The following is a 21,039-nucleotide window of genomic DNA, read 5'->3' on the forward strand; positions in this document are numbered from 1 at the left end:
ATTGGAGCGTGCGAATGCCACTGTTCGGGAATCGTCTGGTGGAAATAAGAATGGAATAGCCTCACGCCTCTCGATAAAGCTTCACCAGGTTCGCCGACGTCCTCCTGACTGGAGAGATGGACATAAGAGGGGGGGCAGGACTGCTCGAAATATTGCAGAGAGTCGCCATTTTTTCCTCGGGGATAGAAATCTCCCGTGTCGACTCGGGCGTCGACTCTACACAGTACGTCGCGTTCGCTGATCAGCTATAGCTCTCTCATGATTGGAATCTAATCCACCGTTCTTTTCTTCCGTTGCAGGAGCGAGGGCTCAAGGGGAATCCGTGTTTGTACGGGTAAACCACAACGCATCATTGGTCTGCCCGCGCATACCGGAAGGCATATCTCCTCAGAATCCTCTGGTCTGGTGGAAAGACGACGTCCTCGTCCAGACCGCCGACCCGCAGGGAAGCCAGAGTTCAGTGGGTCAGCGAGTATGGATGAGAAACAGTCAACTGTATATCAGCCGTGCCCTGACCGACGACTCCGGTGAATATTCCTGCGGAATACAGGGCCAGAGGAAGCCCGCCGGGACCGTGAAGCTCTTCGTGCAAGACGTGCCCGACCCGCCTGGTGAGTACGACAAAATTTCTGGCGTTTCCATCGAGAATCGCTTAGATAGTCGCGGTGTTCCTACATCGGAAGGCCGAGGGAGCTCGGCGAAGAGCGAACGACCCCTACGGTCATCCGCGACGCTTCGGACTGGACTCGAAGCGTAGAAAACCCAGGCGTGTAACATGCTCAGAAGAGCGGGACTAGCCTCACAATGACTTTTTCCGGTTTGTACGGATAACGCAGAAGAAGCTTAACTGGTTTCCTGCGACCGAGATTCGCTGATAGCGGGAGATTGCAGAATAACGTCGCTCTCAAGCTGCGTGTCCTTCCTGGATTATCTTGTATGGGGCTGAGAGCTACACCGAGGCTCCGATCGTTGAGGAGAATGGAAGGAAGAGGACGATAGAGCGGAGAGGAAACGCGGGGCCGCAAGCGCGAGGAACAGCGCAGATTCCGTGTGACTCGAAAGCACAAATTGCAGCGACGTCGGTGCTTGTTTCGACGAAATTACTTCAGGCTCGAGCAGCACGGATTTCCAACGCAGAACGGACTCGAGCATCTCTGATAGGCGCCCTTTTCCGAAGCGGGAGAAGAGAGGAATAATTGAATAGGGAATGGACGGCACTCCTCGAAGAAGAAGAAGGAGAGTGAGCGGTGGAAATCCTTCGAGCGTCATCCATCGGCGGGTGAGAGGATTTTCCGGGGCGACTCCGATAGAATGCCGATGAGGGAGATACCTACTTTGATTCAGAGAGGAAGAATGGCACATGACGCGCAACTCAAAACGGAAGAGCTGGGGATCCGTTCTGTTAGGGATCCAAGCAGTGAAAGTCTAGTTGAGGCTTCACATCGACAGCCATTCCTGCTCCATTCGGGGAACGGGCCGCCAGTGACCGTCTTCACAGGACCAGAGCGGAGCCACCGAATGAATAGAAATTGCCTGTGCCTTGAGAATCGAGTTGCCTTGAGCAAAGCAGAAGCTCATTGTGTGAGGAAAATCAGACACTGAATAGATTGGTCAACATCGCTGCCAGGGAGGAGTCGGACTCGCGGATCTCGCAGCGAGATGGAGATAAGGAGGATCCTTAAAAAAATAAAAAGTGGCCACACCCGTCGGAACTCAGCTCCGAATTTCAGAGGCTTGAATGTCTCTCGGGAGCCCTCCGAAACGTAGGAGACAGGGCCAGATACCGATGCGAATCGTTCGGATCGGGCGCGAATACTACCTACAAAAAAATCGCCACTCCGAGCTCCCGGCCGTTCTTGCGGTCCACGCAAAATATCACCTAAAATGTTTCCAAGTCCGATAAATAATGCACCCTCCGCGTGCCATTGTTGCTGACCCGAAACTAACGGGCTGAAACTTTCCACGGCTCGGGAAGACGAGTCCAAGGTCGCTGAGCCGGCAGACGTGGAACGTGATAGGTTCGCCGTAAGCACAGAAGCTCAGCATCTTGAAATGAAATGCCGGAATGTCAGTCCTAGCTAAGCAGCCAGCGGATTCCAGGGGGAGGTGCGTTCGGGGACTCAGCAGGACAAAAAAAGAGCAGGGAAAAATATGCAAAAACGAGAGTCAAGACGAAGATGAGAGCACATTTTCCGAAACACTGTGTGGGAAAACCTACGGTTCTTCTCCATCTGACTCCGCTTCCAGATGCTCATTGGGAAATATCGTTCCGGATGTCTGCAGTCGGACATTTTCGACGGCCGTGTCGGGGATGTTTGAGCAGCAACTTTCCGAAGTTGATTGTGTAAAAACGTGGCTGAAGTTTGCGTCTGCGCCGAAGAATATCGAAAACTACTCGCTCGGCTCCGCGGAAGATCGAACGAGAAAAAGACCGCAGAGCTCGCGGCCGTGAGGTCGTGCTGTTGGAATAGCTTTGTCGAGTTTACGAGTACGCGGGAGCTCCGGAAGAGTCGCTCGCAGACTCTTCCGAATATCTGCTCCCAAAAAAACGGCGGAACGAATCGTTTGAGTGCGCAAAGCAAACGCAGGAGCGCTTCGTTTGGTTGTGTCTAACGGATTCGTTCCTCCGATATCCGGCGGGAAAAGCGGAGTCGCTCGTCAGTCAGGCAGCTGGCCAGTCAGGAAAAACCAGACATAGTGGGCTATACAATGTGAATAATGAATGATCTTGTTCTCCATTTCCCCGTGAGTGAGGGTGACGTGCACGAGCAGGACTGACTCCTGAATTCGAACTTGGAGTTCTGTCTTCCTAGAGGAAGCCTATTCGAAATCTCAAGATGAAGAAAAAACAGTGGCTGGCCGCAAGCGGAATCGAATGAGAGAGCCTATCCGAAGCTTGGTTTGAGTTCGCATGACACCGAATTGGAGCCTCTTCAATAGCGAGCTCGGTGGTTATGCTCGACGATTTTCATTTTCTCCCTCAGGCGAGGCCTTGTGAACTGATTCGAATTTTCCGCAAGCTGGCGAAGACTAGAAAAAGCCCAATCGCACAACTCTAACGGGAATCGATGTATTACATATGTTGTTGTGGAATTCGATAGATGAGCGATATTCCCTTCTATGCAAATGAATCGGAACTCGAGCGTAACAAGGTCAGCCTGAACACTAGACGCCGAACAAAAGCTCGCAGAGCACCATCATCAGCCCTGCCGCGGAGCCGCGAGGGAGCTCGCGGCCCGGTGTGAAGCCATGGTCATGAATCCGGTTCGATTCGAGTTTGCCGAAAATCCATGAATTTCATCGACGGGTAATAGCGTCAGAATCGAGTCGTTGCTCAGAATCCGCTTTCTCTGCGGATCAGATGGACTACGGCGGCGAGCGTTTCGATCGACGGCCGACAAACTTCGGATCGTTATCGCGGGCAGCCTATTCATCGCAAGTTTGCTCCGATGATTGCGGCAGACTTCGAATGGTGCGATTGAAAAATATTCATCGAGACAGCGAGGCAATTGTTTTTAGCTCAAGGCTGTCAAAGAATTGGATTTCTGATTCTTTCCGACACTATTTATTTATCCAAATTGAGGGACGAACAACGGCGAGAGCCATTAGTATCGTATATTATTCTGCTCCGCCGTCCACCATCACGCAATAGAACTACTTATTGGAGCTGTACACTTATCGAGCGAAGAAAGCGGATAGCGATAGAGAACCGAGAACCCCGGGCGTTTCCGGCGGGAGCCAAATGCGCGCCAGACAAATTGACAGTTGTTGCTACGGAACAATTGAAATTCATTCATTGTTGTCATAAGTGCGTCTGTGCACTCGGCGAATGACTCGTTGATTTCGGTTGACGGATTCCCTGCTCTTTTTCTCCCCCATGATTTCAATCTCTCTGCCGACGAACGTGAATTCGCATCGGGTCTTTGAATTACCGAGCCGTTATCGCTCTCTGGTCGTGTGATCGCGCTGATAAGGTTTCCTGTTAGCAGAGAATAAATTTTTTGATGCTCGTACAACAGAGCTCCGCCATAGTAGTCCTTGGTTTCGGTACGCAAGCCATCAGAGAGGCTGGGCTGCGGACAACCACGTTCGCAACGATGTACGCCGCCCCCTGAATCACCGAGCATGATGGAAGTTGATGAGACATCGCCGCTCGGGGTTAAAAATTTACCTCTCGAAGTCGCCATTATCCCTGGCTGTCCGGACCCACACTCGAGTCGGGCCACTGAGCACCGTCGGGAGACAGCGATTGGAAGACTGAACAGAAGCGTAATTCTCTTCAACCAAGCGAGATTCAAGAGAGCTTCCCGTGGGCCCCACATCCCCTTCCTGTATCCCGTATATTGCCCCACCCCCTAAACGAAACAATTCCCTCCATGCGGAATTCCGATTGAGTCCCGTTAGCTCCCCTGATCCTCACCTCCAGGTTCGCGGAGCGAAAAAGTCGGTCAGTCGCGTGCTCGGGCTCGCACCAAGCTCGGTGTCCCGGATAAATCTGTAAGCGATTCATCCCTGTCTGCCTGCGTTTCTACGGTACGACGACCTTCCAGAGGTCGCACCGAACCGAGTGATGTGGAGAACGGGGAATCTGAGCCAAATTTTTTTCCACCCGAATCTCACCCTCCATACCTGACGGGATCTTCAAGACGGCGGAATGTGATTACCTTCCGATGCCCTTCCGCTGCGCAATACTTTCGGAGACGGAGTCGAGATATGACAGTGTAAATATTGGTCACGGAAACCGCTACTCTGATCGTAGCAGTATTGGGCGGTTTCGAGTGTTCTCGAAGTTCGAAGTGGAACCCTGAGACGGTTCAACTCAGAGCGATTCCTCCGATGTCGTCCATCCTCGAACCGTTTGAAATCTCTTCCCCCATATCGACCGGACCTCCGGTTGCTTTCTCGACATCCGTTCTTCCCATTGAAGGGTGTCACGGCTATCCAAGCTCCTCCGCCGATCGTGACCAGATATCCAGAGGCGACGGCTCGGACCTCGACGTCAGAAGCCCCTGTGATCCCAAGTCAGTGAGACGACTGTTCCCGCAGCGTCCGAGCAGCCAGACAGTGCGTGCAGCGTCCGCGGAACTTATCCGCAATGTGAGATATTGATGGACAACCAATAAAAATTGTTATGAACCTCTTTATGAGCCGCTCGGATTTTCGACGATTGATTCGAGATTGATTCCATGCGATCTGGCAAAGACAAAGCGATCCCCCACAGCGATACGCATCCATAAAACCGTGATGTCTCACGGTTCCAGCGTTTTATATTATTCCCGGATGGAATCGTTTGAGGAAAACACCCCCCTGTTTCGCATCGCGAGCCGAACTCTAGCCGACCCAGGAATTTACGCCCGGGATATCGCGTCGAGAGCCGAAGGTCTCGCCAGCCGAGAGGAGCGAGTGTCATTCCGGCTCACAGGGAGTGAGACATTTTCGAAACTCTGTTCGAATGCTCTCGCGTTCTCGCATGACTACGTCCCGCATTCGAACGTCGCAGTCAACTCTCTATGAAGCTCGAGACTGCTCTAATTGCGATGAGAATTCAGTGCTATGTATGGCTGATCGATTCGACGCCCGAGTCAGATTAGCGCGTGGGACGTGGTCCCGAGAGTGCGTGACTCGGCGAGCGATCCAACCTGCATCAACAAATACCCCCAGCCCACATTGTGTGTACAATCAAAGTCGCCGTCCCGCTGTTCCGATGGCGCTATTCTGACGCTCGGCAACAGCGGTATATTTGCCGTGTAGGGAAAACTATGAGTGACGATTTTATTTCACTGTAACGGAAAATCAATCCGAGTTGAGCTCCCTCGGAAGGTTCGGAATACCTCTGTAGCTCAATGATATGCTTCAATTACAGGAACGCCCCTGGTTGGGTTTTTCTCTTCCCGTACGGTGGACCTGTCCTGGACCACTTCCCGAAACACACACCACTCTCCGATTCTACATTACATCATTGAAATTCGCGTTGGCGAACACGGAGAGTGGGACTCGCGGAATCGCGTCATGACCAAGGACAACGTGACCAGGCATCAGCTGATCGGTCTCCAACCGTTCACAGTGTATTCCTTCCGGGTTTTGGCCGTCAACACCATCGGAGCTTCCAAGCCGTCCAAGCAGAGCTTTTTCATGATCACCCTTCGTGAAAGTGAGTATGCTGCTTTATAACCAAGCCCTCATTCCCGTTCCCAGCATGCCTAAATGTTCTCTCCACCGCTCGGAGTATCCCCGAAAATCAATACTCGGTCGAGTCAGCACGATTCCGTATCGAATATTTTCTGGTCTACGAAGAGCGTCGCATCTTCGTAGTTCCGTGGCAGCGACGCAGTTTTTCCGCTTTTTCCATCTTACTCCGTCTTCGGCCGTCTGGCGCGCATGTCTCGAGAAAGGCAGGCTCCTAGAGCGGCTCAGGTGCGATCTTCTCCACTGATCTCTACCGTCTGTCGGATCTAGCAGACCTCTTTTGAGAGAGCGTGACTCGTCGCTACACGTGCAAGTCACCTGCTCCTTGCAAACGTGTTTCCCTCGTTCCCCCTCGTGGCTGGAGGATTAGAATGGTCGATTCATGACACAGACGCACAATCTGACAATTGGCCAGCCGCAACTGTAATGGATGCTTCAAGACGGCAAGGCCGACTCACTTGAAGCCCCTCTTCGCAGTTCTGTATTTATATATCATTCTCATTCAGCCGAGGTATTTCGGAACGACTCGGATTCTTATTGAGTTCTCATTTCAGTTGAAGCTATGAATGTTAGTCCTTGGGGTTTATGATTCTTCATTTGTTGAGAAAAAGAGCATGGCATTTGTTCTCCATTTCCGCATGATATCTTTTCAATGGGGCTTCCAAAAAATTCCCAGGGCATTACCGCCCTGGTCGAAGGATTCTGCCTTCTTTCTTGACTCGTGAGGCTCGTCGCAGAATATGGGAAGCCAGATGGGATTTGCGAATGTTCGAAATATTGGAACATCTGGATCCAGAACAATTTTGTCTCGGATAGGGTGCAGACATACCCTTTCGGGAGGTAACTGCCTTTGTGTTCCCTATACTCTTCGTGAACGTTGAGCGGGCGACGAGTCGAGGTGAAAGAGTCCTCTGAAGTCTCCATGGAGGGCCGCCGGCACGAATAAAAACGTGTGAATGCTTACCGCTCCCCTCCGTGCCCGTACTTATCTTCGAGCGGAGTACCTAAACGACTAACAGCCTTGGACCTCCAGAGTACCGAGTCCTGCGGGCCCGCTCTCCCGAGCTCGTTTCCCGGGAAGGTTTTTCTCTCGGAATTCATGCTCGCCCAATTCTTGGAGGGCCATGCCTATGGGTCGTCTCGCGTCGATCCCACTCACTTGTGAAATTCGACAATCAGAACACTCTCCCCTGTCTCGGAACCCTTCCACCGTATCCTTCTAATGGAGTATTTTCCCCGCAGTTCCTGAAGGCAAGCCGCACATTGTCTACGCGCAAAACACGTCGTCTACGTCGATCAGAATCCAATGGACTCCTCCGCCGAAGAACACCATTCACGGCGAATTCGAAGGATACCGCATAACATACAAGCAGCGAGAGCGAGCAGAAACTGACGAACCGCGGGAAGTCATCATCCGGAACAGTCAGACTACGGTAAGTTTCGGACAGCGTTATCCAGCCCACCTCAAAGAACCGCCAGATTCGAGCGAGAGTCCGAGGTTCCCAGGAATTTTCCCCCGGCGACTGACCTCACCGGAGCGTGCAATCAGAACGAGTCTCAAGTCTAGCACAGTGTACTCCACGGCCTATTTTAGCCCTGTCTTGCTAGGCTACCGCCGTCATCCAACACCTCTGACGACGATGTCTAATCAAGCAAAGTGCTTATCTCCGGTGGACTTGAGCCCATCTCCTAGTCCCAGCTTTTGATCAATGATAGTTGAGCGCTCAGACTTATTGCGAGCCTCTCAGAATATCGATTTGGACCGTCGCGTCGTCGAATCGAGCGAGCTGGAATTCGCACTGGGACAATATGGGACAATTGCTGACATCTGTCGCTATCGTACTGGGGTGCGAGTCTAATCAGATAGGTAGGAACTCTTCACATCTTTCTTATCTTATCGTGAAATTTTCCGTCCGCAAGTATATTGCCGTCGGCGTCGGACGAATCGCCAAGTATCGGAACACCTCTGAGGAAACTGTAAAAGGTCTCTTCAAGGAGAGGGAGAATATGACTTTTGATTGGAAACGATCAAATATTCACGGTCCCGGATTCGATCTGAAGACCTGCCGTGAAGTACGAAGTTTGTCAAAGGGCACCGCGGTATGGTGAACTCCACGGTTTTCGAGTCAGGGGACTCCGCAAGAGGGTTGCGGACAATCCCAGGGAATGGAGCTCGTCGAACTTATGCGTCACCATATGTGGCGAACCCTATACTTTCGGATTTTAACCATCGACCGGATCCCTCGGATAGGGCGAAGGCTGCGGCAGCTCTGCTCTGGTGGAGGCCTTTAGAAACCAATCAGGGAGATGACGTCCGGCAGTAAGATCCTTCTAGTGTCCGGTAAATCGAGGACCGGGAGGAGCCAGGACTCATGAAGCGCAATTTCCGTGAAATTGCACGTGCTCTGCCTTCAAGCAACGTCATAGCAACGCATAGCAACGTCAGCATTGTATGGATTCTCTGGCGGCTCCCGATATCATGGGCGGAAGCAGAGGTGATAGTGCGAGGAAAGCAGAATGTCTTTCCTTCGAATGATGCTCGCAAAAAGGACACGGCAGCGGAACAGACTCGCATCACCTGGGAATTCTCTGCTCGGAGCGGCATCCGGGCGTCTCGCCGTTAAAGAAAGTCGACCGTCCTCCCAGACCACAGACGAGCTGCCTCATGAATGAGCGGAGAGGTAGACGAGTTAGCTTTGAATTGACAATGACACTGTGACCTCGACATTCATAGATGAGCGGTCTATGTTAACGTTGCAAGCAGTTTCTGCAATCAACCGAGTAGCCGAAGGGGCAGATCAATCGTATTCAAATTAACTTCGATTGTGAAAGATCGTTCCATGCGGCACGGCTTTCATAGCTACTCAGTGCGCTCGCTCCCTCGTCCCACGTCAGAGTAGAAGAAGCTGCAGGAATCCTGCCTATCACGTTGAGCGAAGTCATCCTATTTCGATGTCTCTCTGTAAGTTTGTGCGAGCCTCACTATCGATTGGTTCATCGATCCCGCATTCGCTGACCCACTCGGAACCTGTGTTCGTGAGACCGCGGCGGGGCTGAACAAGCGGGTCTCCCCTCATTGGGGCACTAACCCGCCCCCTCCCCCCCTGGAACGAGTTTCCGTGCATTCTCAGCCCGACAGACGCCCGATTCATTTTGGGGTCTCTGAAAAAGGGTAGAGACCCTTGACCGAGAAGTAAAACGTTGCGGGATGCGGATATCCACGACCAAAATCCATCCCACTTCCCTCCATCATCCGTAAGAGGTCGAATCAGAAATTTTCTGCTTCGGAAACCCCTCTGGGAATGGGTTTACACAGCAAGAAATCCAGCTGTTCCCCAACACTCTCGAAACTAAACAAACGGCGGGAATCATACTCTCACACGAGGTAGACAGCGATCACAAATGCCCTAGCCGACGTCAGTCACGAGACATCATCTAGATACCTACGCATCACTAGCGAGGATACTAGGGAGCGTGAGCGTCGGATTCCGGACCATCGCGTAGCCGCCCACCCTGCGGACCCTGTCGCCAATGGGACTTTCAGCAGGCGGTGACGAGCAGGGCTCGCGAACGATCCATAGTTGACCACCGTTCCACGCATGGATTGAAAGCTGATTGGCAGAAGGAGGCTGGGAGTTGCAGAGGCAACTGTGCCGATGAGGGGATCGGCTATTGCGTCGCAAAGTAACTAGAAGACGACTCGAACACCGCAAAATTAGAGCTCTCGGATGGAACCTCAGATACTCGAGAGGAGGTTTTCGGTCTCTCCCCCGGAACTCCAGGAAGAGCTCCCGTCCCCTGCCACGATGCCCTGGGGGGAAAAAAGGCATCGTGGGCGCTCCGGGAAAACTTTCCGAGTCCGGATCCAAGTAGAGTGAAGCCTCAGATTCTACAGTGTGGAAGTCACTTCGAGGAAACCTTCCTCAGTCGGGAACGAAACATCCGGGAAGCGGAGGAAAGGGATCCAGACAAGCCGCGCGGAGAGACCATATCGAATCTGAGGGATCAGGACGCGATATGGGCATCAGTGCCGGCGACAAGGGCTCCCTCGCTACGAATTCGTGGCGTCAGGGCCGATATCGAGCTGACCGGCCTGACGATGACCACACCTTCGAAAAGTTTCAACTGACAATGAGAGAGAGGGTCCCGCTCGATCAACGATCGCTCGGAGTAGAACGGTTTGACTCTTCTTGAAACAGAGAGTCAGAGGGGAGGGAAAGCCAGCCGCGTGCTGTAACAACAATAATAACAGAAACGGAATAACTCGGAGAAGAGGAAGTGCCAGGCGCCACCGACGAAAACAGAGCAGTAGAGAGAGAAGCTCCCGTCAGACTTACGTCAGACGGAGCCGTTCGATATCGGTGACCAGAACGACGGAAGGATTCGGGAAGAGAGAGAAACAGCAGAAGCAGAAGCTGTCAGCCGAAGACAGGCAGGTGGGTGCATGGGGGAGAATGAAAAAGTCGTCTGCTAGCGGTACCATTTTTCGTCGAGTTCTCGTTGATGTTGTCGGTGCGCCGTGTGGCGCTGCTGAGAGCTGAGCAGCCGGTTTACCGTCGCCGCCGTGGTACTGGTATTGGTGCTGCTTCGTCTTTGTTGCGGCGGCTCGCTCCCCGCTCTTCGCGTGTCCGCTGCAGCAGCGACAAGGAGTGTAGATTCGCCGTTGCCATCAACCAGTGGCCGGTCGGTCGACCAGTCACTCGCTGCATCTGTTACCGTCGCCGTAGGCTCCCCCGGCAGCAGCAGCAGCATCAACACTCGACGGTCAGACATGCAGACGAGGGCCTCGTCTCCGATATGAGACCGAAAACTCACTGAGTCGCAGGTGCATCTCAGACGGATTTAGTGTTCGAGGAGCTCAAAGCTCAGTGTTACAACTGTTGACGTTAATGTTGATGCTGCTCTCGTTGCTCTCCTCTCGCCAGTTGGTGCCTGCCTGGAGTTCTGGTATCGACTGTGTTCCCGTGAATATTGACTCCTAGATGCGTTCTATCCCTCGCTTCGGATTTTCGCCGATCGTGCGGAAAATTGTGCTCGTGAATTCCGAAGGATAAAAGTTGAAGAGAAATATTTCACGGTCTCGTGGAATTGCCAGTTGGATTGACGAGGGAACTCTGTACTCCAGCTCGGCACTGCTGGGTGACCGTATCGACGATAGTACCATGTACAGTACGACGGCGGTATTGAGTGAGAAACGCTGCGACTGAGAGGTTAGTTCATCTCTACTCCAGAGGGAAATATCATTGGGAGGCGATTAATTCGATGACCGCATCTGAGAAAATGTTCTCGAGATCACCCCACAGCTGAGCTTGACTATTTCTTGACGGAAACACCGTGATGTGGCTCCGAAAGCGGAATTTTTTGGATATGTCGTCTACGAAGGTCTCGGAAAGCAACCGTTGGATCCGGTACGATTTGGGAGGAGGGATGATCTGGAAGACCCAGTTTCCAGCGGGGGGACATGATCGCGATATCCGCTTTCGAGAGCACCGAAACAAATTCCGCATTCGAGGGACCTCTTGTCCCCAATGGAGTCCATGTAGAGAGAGAACTATGTTCCTAAGGACTCTGATTGAGGAGTACCTCATCTGATGACTCCCTTGTGGGGGGATCTCTCACGAATTCGGAATCCCTTCTGCTTACGATGGTCACAGATTCAAATGCTTTCACTGAATCGGTCTCATCAAGACATCAGACCAGCACGTAATGTTCAGAGATGTCTGACGAGAGTGAGTCTCCCGGATGTATCACGTACTACTCAACATCCACCCCAGTTGCCGATGAATAGTGCGTTCAGACTGACTGGGAGACCCTGAGTCATCGATTTCTTCTCTGGATAGATTGGGGATGAGCTCTGACGTGAATTCTGCTAGGATTCCCCGTGAGCGATCATCTGTATGCCCTTCCTCGGAAAGGGATTGAGTCTGGAAAATGATACATCCGGAATCCGGAATGTACACATACGATTACCCGTCTCGCATGTTTGCTGTTCATTCGATGAGTTCGACAGGACCAAGGCGTGTTGAGGTTGTAAATCGTTTTCGAGTACGGAACAGTCGTGGGACAAAGCAGGATATTTTTGATCGACTAACGCAGCGAACTATGCTAGTCGACTTGCTACGCACATAGCCGTACACGGCTCCGATGAAGGGCCACAAAAGTTCAAACAGAGTCAGCGGATCCACTCGCCATTCCGCTTCTCATCCGCATGGAAGGGAAACCACTAGAAATTATTTCACGCCACACGGAACGATCTTGAGAAGCGATTCCTGATGCTCCGCAACAAATCCACTTCGAGAGTCCCAGATCGGGGGTTCATGAATTGCTTGCTAAAGCCTCCGATGTCTGAATTCATTTCCATCGTCCTTGGTCTTGGCATGCGCTTCCCGCCTGCGCTCTAGGGTCTGAGTGCAGCCGGGTATACTCTCGCTCGCCTGAGAACTCCCGGTCGGAGAATCATGTCCTCCTAAAGGTGATTATATAACATTCCGTGGCGCTCCCCTCGACATCGGAAAATGCTATGTCCATTCATGGATCGCTTATCCAAGCTCGTATTGCGCCGCAGCGACGTAGCCTGGGACTACAGGACAGATCGTACTGGTCAGTCAACGGGAGCGTACCCATACTACTATTGTTCGAGAAGGTCCAAAACGTCCGTTGACGGCGTCGGAAACGGCCGATTCTTTCAGCCGCTCCATGGTCAACGCAGGTGCTCTATTAAATGCAGCCCGTGTCGCTGAACGAGCCGGCGCGCGAACGAACCGTCTCTTCTACTCGATCCCTTTGCAGTCAGTCAGTCGGTCGGTCGCACGAACAAACACGCACGCCTAAGACAAAGCGTAGCTCGTTGATATCGGGGCGATGCTTAGCCCTTGCGAGGCCTTCGATCATTATTCCGCTGTGATCTCACGCATGAATAATTGATACATGGAAAATAATATTAGAGTCCTCCTCGATGTTCTCCAAGGTGTAATCCCAATCTCATTATTTGAGCAATCCAGAATCAAGCTGGTTCTTGGCGTGCTCCGGGGACGAGCCTCTATCATTTTACAGAGCTCCACGCTTTTCGCGATCAGGGAGAACGCTTAGGAAATTCGAGAGGCTCATTTCTTCCCTCATGTGATATCACGGAATTATGCTCTCGCCAAGCGAGGATTTTTTATGATAGAGGAGCAGTCTGACTTTGCGGTCTGCTCGGTCGTTCGATCGTGCGTGAATTTTATTGAGAACTCTCGTGTAATGGAAACCTTAATGGTTCTCGGGAGCCCGACGGAACATTTCACCGGCTAGACGCTGTTGTCATTTTTCCTGGAAGTCGGGAACATTTCCTAATTCTGAGCCGCTGAAGCTTATAGGAGGGAATGGTTCATCCCATTCAGGGTCTCGACACGTCGGCGTGACGAATTTGATTTCATTTCCCTCGATGCATTCGGGTCACGGACCTGGCTCCGGATATGTTCGGTTCGACAGTAACCGTGCGATGGTCGAACTCGAGTTTAGCTCATTCAACTATCGACAGCCCAAGCGAAGATTCCGGTTTTCTAATTTGGAAATTCTTCCCCTTTCAGCACTACACCATCAGGAACCTCGAGGTGTACACTCAGTACCTCGTCTCGCTGCAAGTTTTCAACCCAGCAGGTCGTGGACCTCCGGTTGTGGTTCCCGTGATGACAGACGAAGGCATTCCCTCAGCGCCGCAAAATCTCACAGCGGATAAGGTCACCCAGTCTAGTGTTCTGCTACATTGGGCCGAACCAGCCCAACCTAACGGTTCGTTGCGCATCGCTCGAGATCAATATTGAGTCGTAGACCATAGTGGTTTTCGCCCGAAAGCATGCGTTGCGATCATTCAACTTCTGTGAGGCTTCAGGGAGCGTTACGCGGGAGAATTACTCTACGAAGATGAGGAATATCAATCGAAATCTTATCCCCCATTATCCGGAGCTGGTTGAATCCGACATGGCCCATTCCGATCCTTGACTCGCAGGAGGCGGATTTGGCAAGAGCTCCGAGAATTCGTTTCCCCGATGTTTTCGCCCCGTAATGTCGAAAACGTCACGACATTCCCATGCCTCATTCTCGTGTGGGGAAAAAAAGAGTGATAGCTCCTGTAGACCCTCGGTTGCGAGGATTAATCATGCGCCAGATCTCGGATCCATTCGTCTTCCTTATCGCTTATCCCGAACGGCCTTATCTTGATTTTATTGGCCGTCTTTGTTTGTCAATCTTGAGAGTCTCTCGACGTCCGGGGTTCTCATCGAGGAGATATCGCTTGCGGAAACAAATCCGTCGAGCGGATATACCGGTTGTATTTCGGAACCCTAAATGTTCAGCCGGCAGCCAGAGTCGAACCCCCGTGAAGGGGGACCCTTCCCGCACACCGATTGCTCCCAAGGCGTGTCCTTCGGCGAAAATCTTCACAGACCACATATTCTAGAGTAGAAACGCCCAGCAGTGCCGTGGACTGTACTTCCACGACTGAGGTTTTGACGGGTCCCCCTCTTCGATTTCCAGGAGTGATTCGTGGTTACCTGATCCACTTTTCGCAAGCTAGTTCCAGAAATGAGACACAGGTTAAAAAAGTTATTGGGTCTCGTCCGCTTAACGAATACATCCTCTCAGATCTCAGTGAGTATCTATGTATTTCATTCGGTCCCGTGAATTGACGAACTCCGAAACTATAGCGCGAGGAATGAAAATCGCGTCTGTCTTCCGGGATTCCGCGGCATGCAACTTGACGCATCGATCATTCTTTTGCGATCGTTCCCGGCTTGAAGTTTTTTCAGCCTTACTTCTAGATTAGAAATAGAATGTTTCCTAATCGGAGTGACTGATCACCTCGGAACACAAGCCGGAACGATCGAGAAGAAACTAGAGTGTCGTCAATTCTGCAATTCCAACCTGATGAAGAGAGATCGGTTCCCCGCGGAGAACTCACCCTACCTCAATCTTGATTTTCTCGAAAGGAGATTCGATCAAAGAATGGTATTTGCGAGTTACACGCGTCAGGATGGGCGAATAAGCTGAAACCGATCAGAAAGAGGGGCAAATAATTTCCTTCCCCATATCTCCGTCTCTGAGCATTCCTTGAACTCGATCTCATTCAAAACATCAGTCTTTTTGAAACCCGATCCTTCCAAGGAGCTACTGCTCCATTTTTGAAGACCTCTCTACAGAGACAGCTCGGGCCAAAGGAAAATAGTTCCGAATCATGTCGTCGGTTTCGCCTCACGTTCGATCACTCGGAGTAGAGTGATATCTATGCGCGGAAGAAAGTTCCAAAGCTCCCAGTCATCCCTTGTAGCGGTCCTCATCCTCCACGTGTCCGCGGCGAAACTTCTGTGAAGCGGTGACTGATTCGGAGAGGGGCTCGTTCGCGGCGACCTGAAACGTCGAAGTAGATAATGATCGACGTTGTCGCGTTATCTGTGGCGCTATGGTTCACCGAAAATGAGCCTCACCCAATCCTGTGCTTTCGGGTGACGGACGTCGGTTTCGGATGTTCATCCGTTCGGCGAGCTCCAAACACAGTTTGAAATCGGAAACCCGCTATCTAGTGCCTAAGCCGCGCGTCCGTATCGATATCGGGTCGCCGAAATGAGCTAAAAATTGATTCGTCTTACAGAACCGTTTTCGTTATACCACATTTGGGTGAAGGCGTATACGCAGCGGCACACCGGGGATAATTCGAACGCTGTCGAGGTGAAGACGGATGTCGCCGGGCCTTCGGCACCTCCGATCTTCAACCTGACCTGCCACAACAGTGACAGTCTCTATATCGCCTGGGGACGGCCGTCGCGGTACTACTCTCATGTCGATATGTACTATGTGCACTACCGATCAGAATATGCTTGGAGTTTCGAAGAGATCGCTATGGACGCTAGTCAGGATCCATCGCAAGAGCATCACATGCTTATCCCTAACCTAACCGCAAACACTCTGTACGAAGTCAAAGTGCAGGGTGCTACGCGATCCGTGCTTTATCACTCCAAGGTGAGCCCATTCCTGAAAGGAGATGCTCTGGGTCAGTCTCATAAAAACTCCCTGTCGCATATCGACCGGTCGGTCAGCCCGAATCTACCCGATCCCCCTGAGGAAACTCGATGGCACGTCCTCTAACTCGATTTCGTCCTTTCATTTCATCTCGTTGCAGTTGTATAAAGGCGAGTTCTCTGAATCCAGGAGAGTGATTCTGTCTGGGACAGGTGGTAGATGCCAGTCGTGGCTGGGAGGACAATACCCTTACTCTGGAGGAGTTGGGGCCGCGTTGATTGCCGGAATCGTGTGCCTCTCGTTCGCACTTCTCCTAGCCTTGGTGTCGTTCTTCTTTTGGAAAAAACACTTCCAGGCTGCTTACTACTATCTCGACGATCCAGTTCCCGGAGACAGAGCCTCGTCGACCCTCGTCCTCCTTTCGGATACATTTGAGGATGGCGACTTTAAGCCCATCGACGTCTGTCAATGGACCAAGCACGTAGCGGATCTGCATGCTGACGGCGATATCGGTTTCAGTAGGGAATACGATTCCCTGCAACAAACGTTCGAGGCCGAGCTCACGTCAGACTTTTCGCAGCTCGACGAGAATAAGCCCAAAAACAGATACGTCAACATTGTCGCCTATGACCAAACTCGGGTCACGCTCAAGCCGCTAACCGAGAAACAGAAGAGGTCGGTATCGGGACGCTGCGTTGTGCCTCCTTCGAACTCGCTCTGAATTTTCAGCGAGCCTCCCCTCAGACCACCGTCGTCATCAATATCTCACCAGCATGCCGTCCCGATAGTTGCAGGTATCCGGATTACATTAACGCAAACTACATCGACGGATATCAAAAACCCAGAGCCTATATCGGCACTCAAGGTCCCATGCCATCGACATTCGACGATTACTGGCGAATGGTGTGGGAGCAGCGTGTCCACGTTATTGTGATGATCACTAATCTGATCGAAAGGTCTAGGGTGAGTGTTTCTTCATTGATTTCTTTCTCTGCCCGTAAGAATTCCTTGAGTTCTCCTACTTGAACTCTTCTGGTCTGCGGGAGCACTAGGTAAACGATTGTACGACGGATCGAAAAAACATTAATCATGTGTGCGTGAATCGAGGAAGAGGGGGTGTCTGAGATTTGTGGGGAGTAGCATCTTTCATTCACGGTGATGGGCTTTCTTGCACCGAGTCGCGGGCTGAAACTGACGACTATCTCTCTCTGATGGTCTGCTTCAGAACTGCACCCTATCCGCGAAACAGGATGAGTTTGAGGGAAGTGTAAGTACTCTGGATCCTGGTGTTCACTCAGTGTAGACGCTTCGAGCGTTCAATTGTAGGCTTGCTGGGATTTGTCCTACTAAAAGAAAATCGAGTACACGTCCACTTTGGTTTTTGCAACAGCCCAACCATGAGAAACAAAAAAAAAGAGGCTCAGACGTCGAGAACTTGAACTGCTGCAAATTTAGCAACTGACCGCTTGTGAGAGTGCACCCCCAGAGTTGTGTTATCATCGTTCTTGTCCATTCCTTGGCTTTTTTCCGCGGTAGAACGCCACGAGCACGGTCGAATCCCGCTTTAAAACTGAAAGTTCCTTTCGACGACGTTGCAGCGCAAGTGCGATCAATACTGGCCGAGCGAAGGATCGTGCTCATACGGCCAAATCCAAGTGAAATTCGTGTCAGAAGACGTCATGTCCACGTACACCGTGCGTCAGTTCATCGTACGTCATCTCAAGCAGAAAAAAGTCGGCGAACGAACAATCGTTCAATACCACTACACCAATTGGCCAGACCACGGTGAGTGACAGACATAGAAGTCGAAGATTGAGATCTCTGAACAGAAATAGATTTGAGCGCGAGAGACAATCGACCGAGTTCGAAGACCGAAATTCGAAGGATCACGGTCGAGGTCTCGAGCACTTGAGAATGATTTCCCCTGTTCTGACGCTTTCTCTCGTTCCTCCGAACAGGTGTACCTGATCATCCGCTGCCGGTGTTGTCTTTCGTCGTGCGATCCTCGGCCGCGAATCCTCCGGGAGCAGGCCCCATTATAGTGCACTGCTCCGCAGGTGTCGGTCGTACGGGAACGTACATCGTCATCGACGCCATGCTGCGAATGATGCGTCAGAAAAAATGCATCAACGTTTACGGTTTCCTGAAGCATATCCGTAGACAGCGCAACTATCTCGTGCAAACCGAGGAACAGTACGTGTTCATCCACGACGCGTTGCTGGAAGCCATCGAGAGCGGAGCTCCAACCGAAGTGCCGGCCGGCCAGCTGCCGCGCTTCACGCAGACCCTGGCTCAACCTTCGGCCAACGGAGGATTGTCTCTGCTCGAACGTCAATTCAAACTGGTCACTGTTTTCAAAGCGAAAGACTTCAACGTTGTGTCTGCGCTGAAGAACTGCAATAAGCCGAAGAACCGCTCGCTGAACCTCCTGCCAATCGAGCACTTCCGAGTGCACATCACTGCCAAACCGGGCCAGGAGGGCAGTGATTACATCAATGCGACTTTCGTCCAGGGATTCCGACGTCTGCGAGAGTACGTCCTCACTCAACATCCGTTGGCCGACACGATCGCCGACTTCTGGCAAATGGTCTGGGACCACAACATGAAAGTGATGGTGCTGCTCTGCTGCGATCAGGACGGGAAGGAGTTCCCATCCTTTTTCCCCGCCCAAGTTGGAGCCAGCGAATCCTACGAGCAGTTCACCATCAAGCGACAGACCAACGATCGAATCATTCTGTCGCACGGCCAGGACGCCGATCACACTCAGGAGATCATGCTGCTCCATGGTAAATACGTGTGTTCGATCGTCGATCCATTATCCGATCGTGTTCTCTCGAAGATGGATTCCGATTTCGGGTCGATGAGTTCTCTTGTCCCCGCGATGGCGGCGGCGCCGGTCGATAATTTATTCTCCGAGTCGCCCGCCCCCTCCCTACCCCCGTATTCCAAGGCGCGATGGTATCAATTAAAAAATACGAATTTTCAGCTCCAACATGGCTATCGGGATGCAAGGCGCTGTTTGAGCTCTTTACATTGATCAAACAGGCCCTAGCGGCCCAAGGCGGCAGCGAGTCTCCGATTCTCGTGGTGGACCGGATCGGTGGAACCGAAGGAGCCACTTTCTGCGTACTTTCCTCACTATACCAACAGATCAATTCGCCCCTGGAACGCGCTGCAGATGTTTATCTGTACACCAAGCTGCTCCATCTGAGGCGGCCGGGCGTATGGAGATCCATACAAGACCTGCACAGTCTCTACCAGTGAGTATTCCTATTGCGGACAGTCTCGAGAAGAATTCCGCGATAATCTGAATTCGAAAAGTCGATATTGGTTCCGATCGCTGAATACGGAAATGGGTGGATTCAATATTCCCGAGAAATGTCGAGGTTATGGTCGACTCGAGCGGTCGATTCGAGTCCCACCATGGCGTGGATCGTCGCGGGCAGACCTGCGTTGATTCTTGGGAGGCGTAGCTCGCGAATTCTGACTCGGGGAGACAAAAAAAAAGATGCGATCGAAAGAATAGGCAGCGTCTACGACTCGGAGCTAACGAGGCCACTTGTAGGTGTATGTACCACGGAGTCGTACTGCACCAGGGTGCCGCGAATAGTGCCCTCGCCAGATCAGTATCGTCACAATAATCTACTAAACGAGCGAAACGAAACTCTCAAATCGAACCCGCTGGCTTTAGGCCATCGTGGCAGAACGCTGCGAACTTCTAACACAGCAACTCCTTCCAATCCAAGTAACTACCAAGCGTAGAGCATACGTGAGCTACGATTATAAGTGTAATCATTCACATGTCTCACCATGATCGGTGTATATTATGCAACACAAGCCCGAGCTTACTGGAAGCTGGGACGTGCCGCATAAAGCTCGAATCGTGCTATGCCCGCTTGCTTTTCCAACCGAAGCCCCCTTCACCCCTTTTCTCCCGGAGCGATAATAAGAGTCCCATCGTGTATAGTCGTGGTCTTCGTTGTCGTCGTTCCAGTGCTTCACGCTTAGATTAGATGTCATTCAGTTTTCCCGTCACAGTCTTTGCTCGCTGACGGGAGTCGTGACGTGCGGAGGAGATTCGTGGAACCTCAATGAGTGAGAGAGTGATGGACTTCGAGCGAGGATGGCAAAGCCAAAATAAATAGAACTCCGATTAGGCGTGCGATTAGTGCAGGGACGATTTTTTTTGCGTTCGAATTTCCCGTTCTGTTCATGGCGCCTGCGAATGGAATCCATGAGTGGTTCACTGGACCGTTCCAAACCTGCCACGTATCGTGCGTAGAGCCAGCGCTACCTGCTCACCTCTGATCGTTCCAAGAAACTCAATCTAATACGCTCCTCGTGCATTTCAGAGCATTGGAAAGTCTCGAAGCGACGCTCATACCGAATACTCCTCCCCCACCCTATAACGGACACGCAACGATACCCAATGCGAACGGTCAGGACGCCAAGCTAGCGCAAGAATGCAACGATTGCAAGCCGGAATAAGGAGCTGACGCCATCGGGGATACGTCTGTAGGAAAAAAAATCCCATTATTGTGATCGTCTCAGTTGGTGAGCGCCGGCAGGTCGCCCATGGCCTCGAGCCCGGCGACCGTAGGCTCACCTTAGATTCAATGGTTACGCTGCCAGAAAGCCTGTAGAGAGCTATCCCTCCGTGTCAGAAGCCCGATCTACAACAACTGCCGGATCCAAGCAACACGGATCTGAAGTGAGACTTCGACATCGACAGAGTTCCCCGCTAACCAGTGCATCGATTGAGGCTTCGAGAAACTCCTTCCGTCGCCTTCCCCCCGCCCCTCTCCCGCGATCCTCTCCACACCGCCGAGGGGCTCATTGTACACACCGTTTAGCCTTCGT

The 21,039-nt window shown here is 51.9% G+C and overlaps 1 protein-coding gene across 1 annotated transcript; it reads left to right on the forward strand.

The window, feature by feature from the left end:
• The first annotated feature begins 319 nt into the window (after positions 1 to 319).
• Positions 320 to 19,831, forward strand: Ptp99A (Protein tyrosine phosphatase 99A). Its single transcript, XM_029112842.1, has 12 exons — positions 320 to 611; positions 5,864 to 6,151; positions 7,429 to 7,619; positions 13,755 to 13,956; positions 14,701 to 14,814; positions 15,812 to 16,179; positions 16,340 to 16,854; positions 16,974 to 17,142; positions 17,778 to 17,964; positions 18,138 to 18,965; positions 19,166 to 19,439; positions 19,745 to 19,831. Exons 1-12 carry the CDS (start codon positions 479 to 481, stop codon positions 19,818 to 19,820), a joined length of 3,345 nt encoding a protein of 1,114 aa, XP_028968675.1. The 5' UTR covers positions 320 to 478; the 3' UTR covers positions 19,821 to 19,831.
• Positions 19,832 to 21,039: the final 1,208 nt, after the last annotated feature.

This window comes from Galendromus occidentalis, unplaced genomic scaffold (genome assembly GCF_000255335.2).
Source record: "Galendromus occidentalis unplaced genomic scaffold, Mocc_1.1 scf7180000077529, whole genome shotgun sequence".
Classification (NCBI taxonomy): domain Eukaryota; kingdom Metazoa; phylum Arthropoda; class Arachnida; order Mesostigmata; family Phytoseiidae; genus Galendromus; species Galendromus occidentalis.